This window comes from Leptonotus elevatus, chromosome 3, assembly GCF_054856555.1.
Source record: "Leptonotus elevatus isolate MCC_2025b chromosome 3, RoL_Lele_1.0, whole genome shotgun sequence".
NCBI lineage: Eukaryota > Metazoa > Chordata > Actinopteri > Syngnathiformes > Syngnathidae > Leptonotus > Leptonotus elevatus.
In genome coordinates, this window is record NC_141241.1 from 17,191,499 (window position 1) to 17,195,691 (window position 4,193).

Here is a 4,193-nt window from a genome sequence, read left to right on the forward strand (position 1 = left end):
ACTAACAATTTTACTGTGACATTGGTTACTTGTCAAATGCAGACATTGCACATCCAAATATGCCAGAGAAAGGAAGTGCCAAACAGTCAGTGAGGTTTCCAGTTTGTCAAATGAAAGGACACACTGCTCAGTGCATCGTGTCCCAAGTCAATATTTCTCCCAAATCCCAACACAAGGAAGACATTATTTGTCCCTCCGCCCTAATATCTAACTTACCTCCTCCTCATGTTTGAAAAAAAAACAGAGTACACAGAGAGCTAGTATATACTAGGCCGTCCTCAGACTCTTTGACTCCTTACACGGCAGCACAAGGTGCAGCACTGTGCGCAACCTCCAGCATGGCACGTCTGGGCCTCCCCGTCTTCGTCGTCCTGTGCTTCTCTTTGCTGCACTCCAGCTCCGGACGTCCGCCTCGCATCAGGAAGGCCGCGTCGCCTCGAGCAACAGGTAACCATGCGCACTCATAAGACCAAGCACGATGTCGTCAGGGCACATCTTGAGCTCACATAATATTTCCTTTTTTTTTTATGGGGAGCTGCAGAGGACGATGATGTGAAGGGCCAGCTTGAGAAGTTGTGGCAGGAGGTGAATTTACTAAAACAGGTGCAGGCCTTGCAGACAGGTACATTTAATGACATATAACATATTGTACACAATATGAATTATTAAAAATATATATATGATGTCCAAACTTTTTGAATAAATCTTTTGGGCAAATATTTTATTTGAGCCTTTTTCATGTAATAGCTTTTTTGGCTTTTGGAATTACATGGAGAGAACATGGAAATGGGTTAGAGGTTTCCCACGCCTTCTTTAAGGGTACAATAGCTCGCACTGGACCATCAATGTTACTCATTTGTTACATTCAGATACGTGCAGTCAAGGGAGTCATTGTGAAGACAAAATAAACGCATAATGATTCAATAAAAAATATTTTCGATTTTAATTCTATGGTCTGTGCTTCATACGGATTTTCTTTTCATATACAAAAATGTCTATGATTTCATAACAAAGTGTGGCAACTCAGATTGCGCATAATGAATTCTTTCCTTACGTCTCAAATATAATGTTTTAGACACATTGTTATTTTCCACAAAAGTGGCCGTACCATTTGGCAAACGCAGGCAATTGGCTGAAGTCTTGACATTTCCTGCGTTCTCCTTTGATTGAACACAATTATGTTTGTTTTAGTCTTAAAATATATATAAAAAAAAAATCTATCATCTTCATTTCAACTGCTTCCCCCTCCCTGCTCATGCAATGGACTATTCCAACTCTTACTGCACATGTGCAGACTTTAAAGTGGAAGTCAACCCAAAAACTTGCTTTACAATAATATGTTGTATGTGCTCCCACTAGTCTAAAGACGGCAATCTGATTAATATTGCATTTGTGGAATATGAGTTAACAGCAAAACCCACTCGTTTTTAGCCAACTCAGGGGCGGCCATTTTGCCACCTACTGTTGACTGAAAATTACATCATATTTGCTCAGGGCTCAGGTAATGACCAATCAAAGCTCAACTTCAGAAAACAGGTGAGCCTTGATTGGTCATTCTAATCTCATCAAAATAGGCCTAATAAAGGAAAACCAACCCCAGAGATGAAAAATCTGCTTCATACATCGGATCTGAGAATATGTTTACCCGCTTTTTTTTTTTAACGGGGGGGCTCCTAGTCAAATAAAGAACTGTTTACCTCATAAATGTGTGTAAATGTGCCGCCGTCACCAGCTGTGAACCTCATCACATGTCACAGGAGTATTTAATATTCTGTCGTTGTTTTCATTTGATATAAACATGAAAATATATTGTCTCTGTTCTCAGTGTGCCTCCGTGGCATCAAAGTTGACAGGAAGTGCTATCTCACAGTTGAAGAACCCAAACACTACCACGAGGCGAACGAAGACTGCATCGCACAAGGAGGAACTCTTGCGACGCCGCGAGACGCGTTGGAGAACAATGACCTTCGAGACTACGCCAAGAGGAGTTCCCCGGGCTCCAAGGAATTTTGGATCGGTGTGGCGGACATAGTGAAAGAAGGCCAGTACGTTGACGTCAATAGTCAACCCGTCAGCTACCTCAACTGGGACCGCTCCAAGAAGCAGCCCACAGGAAGCAAGCGGGAGAGCTGCGTGTCTCTTTCAGTGACCGCACAGGGCAAGTGGTACGACGAAGTGTGTCGCAGTCTGAAAAAGTACATTTGCGAATATGTTATTCCCTAAAGGCCACGCATGTTGATGCTCTCCCATGCAGGTCGGTGGATGAAAGTGGAAGATAATACTGTATTTCCTCAAATAGTGGCTAGCAGTCCTAATTAAGATAATTAAACACCTCCGTCAAATAGGCACTTCCTTTTTAATGGCAACAATCAAAGTGTTCTAACTTTTGACTAATGTTTGTAATTTTGTAATATGTCTTTTTTTTTTATTAAAAATTATCAGTCTACAGTATTGTACTTCATGAAAACATACAGTAATAACAAAACAATTTGTGTGTAAATAATTACATTTCTGGTGTGTGCACCTTGGCAACCCGGGGGCACTATAGAACAACCATACTGATATACAAGAACAAAATGCACACAACTTTGTGAGGTGGGGACAAATAAAGGTATCTGTAATAATAGGCATATCCACCTATCTGCAGTTGAGTAAATACAATTATATAAATGCCACTATTTGTGGAAATATGGTTGGCATTTGTTATTAAAATGTGGAAATGGTAGATAATTAAAAATAATCAAATATACTTCTATTGTGGTGAAATATTGCTTATGTCTGTGGATCTGTAGACCCCAAATGTAACCAAATGTGTATCATTCTTTAAATTAATTCCAAGATTTATACATAAAGTTATGATTACATAATGTAAAAATAACTTTAAGAATGTGCTTAGTGAGAAAATGTTCAATTGGCATTTGTTTTAATTGTTTAAAATATTTTCCTACGATTCATAGTAGTCCCTTGTGGAACACATTTAACTTTCTATTGATCCAGTTTATGAAGGTGCAAAGCTCTCAGCTCACTATAGTTAATACCGCTCAGGATGAGTGCAATGCTAATATTCATTATCACCATATATCTGCATCACCTTTATCAAGCAATAAATTGGCAAATCTAACACAATAAACATTGCATGGGCATGCAAATTCACTTCTGTTTTTTTCACTGTTTCCTTGTATTTACGGCAATGCAAGAAATCATTCAGATTGCTTCTTTACTTTACATCAAGTTGGGAAACCTTTTCCTATCAAGTGAGCTACAGGAGTCAAAACGGGTAAAAAACCCGCCCAAAAAAACCAACCAAAAACTACAAAACGTTTTGTGGCATAAATAACTCGCTACAAAGTAAAAATTGTGACTTTACAAAGATAAGAGTGCTCAGTGTATTGTATGTTCACATATGTATTAGTTACTTTATGTTTGTTTGTTGATTACTTAATTAGCCCCGATTTCTTATATGTTTATACAGCTCATACAGCGTCGGGTCAAGTTGGAGAACAAAAAAGAAAGAAAGAAACAAACAAACCAAAAAAGAAAAAATAATATAACAGTAAAAACCTTTGAGGGTTCCCCATTCCACATCATCACCATCTGCCACAGTAACACAAGCACAGCTGAACTATGGCATTTCTTCCCAATACATCTTGGTACCAGGTGTCACACATTAGTACTTGTGACATATATTTTCAGTGACAAAAAACGAAAACAAATATGAGAAGAAACTTTTTTTTAATATTGCAAGAGCATCATAATCTTTAAATGGACTATAAAAAACATTTGGAAAAAAACTACCAACATAATTAAAAAATTAGACACGTGTTATTTATTTTCCAAATTCACAAAGAGGCACAACAGATGTATGAAAGAGCCAAATGTAACTCCAGACAGGCCCCTGCAGAACAGCATTCAGCAGCTCAGGGTGGAACGAGGCGACTTTTGGGACGAGACCACAGCAAGAGTGCAGTTGCGCTATCTAGTGGCAAAATGAGAGAATTACAGGTGAGTTAAGCCTTTGACCGACGTCATGAAATTCGTGGTTATTTTTATTTAATATTTATTTATTTTTAGAAACACACAACATATTTCACACAAAACTGGCTAAAAACGTTGGTTGGAGAGGTACGGTTTAAATGCTTAAGACAGCAAATGCAACGTCAACGTACACGTGACGTCAGAGGTGACTGAACGAA

General features: G+C 38.5%; 1 protein-coding gene across 1 annotated transcript; it reads left to right on the forward strand.

Annotated features, from left to right (window-relative positions):
* The first annotated feature begins 291 nt into the window (after window positions 1–291).
* On the forward strand, window positions 292–3,149 carry clec3a (C-type lectin domain family 3, member A). Its single transcript, XM_086071645.1, has 3 exons — window positions 292–447; window positions 542–622; window positions 1,826–3,149. Exons 1-3 carry the CDS (start codon window positions 339–341, stop codon window positions 2,221–2,223), a joined length of 588 nt encoding a protein of 195 aa, XP_085927771.1. The 5' UTR covers window positions 292–338; the 3' UTR covers window positions 2,224–3,149.
* The last annotated feature ends 1,044 nt before the right edge of the window (window positions 3,150–4,193 follow it).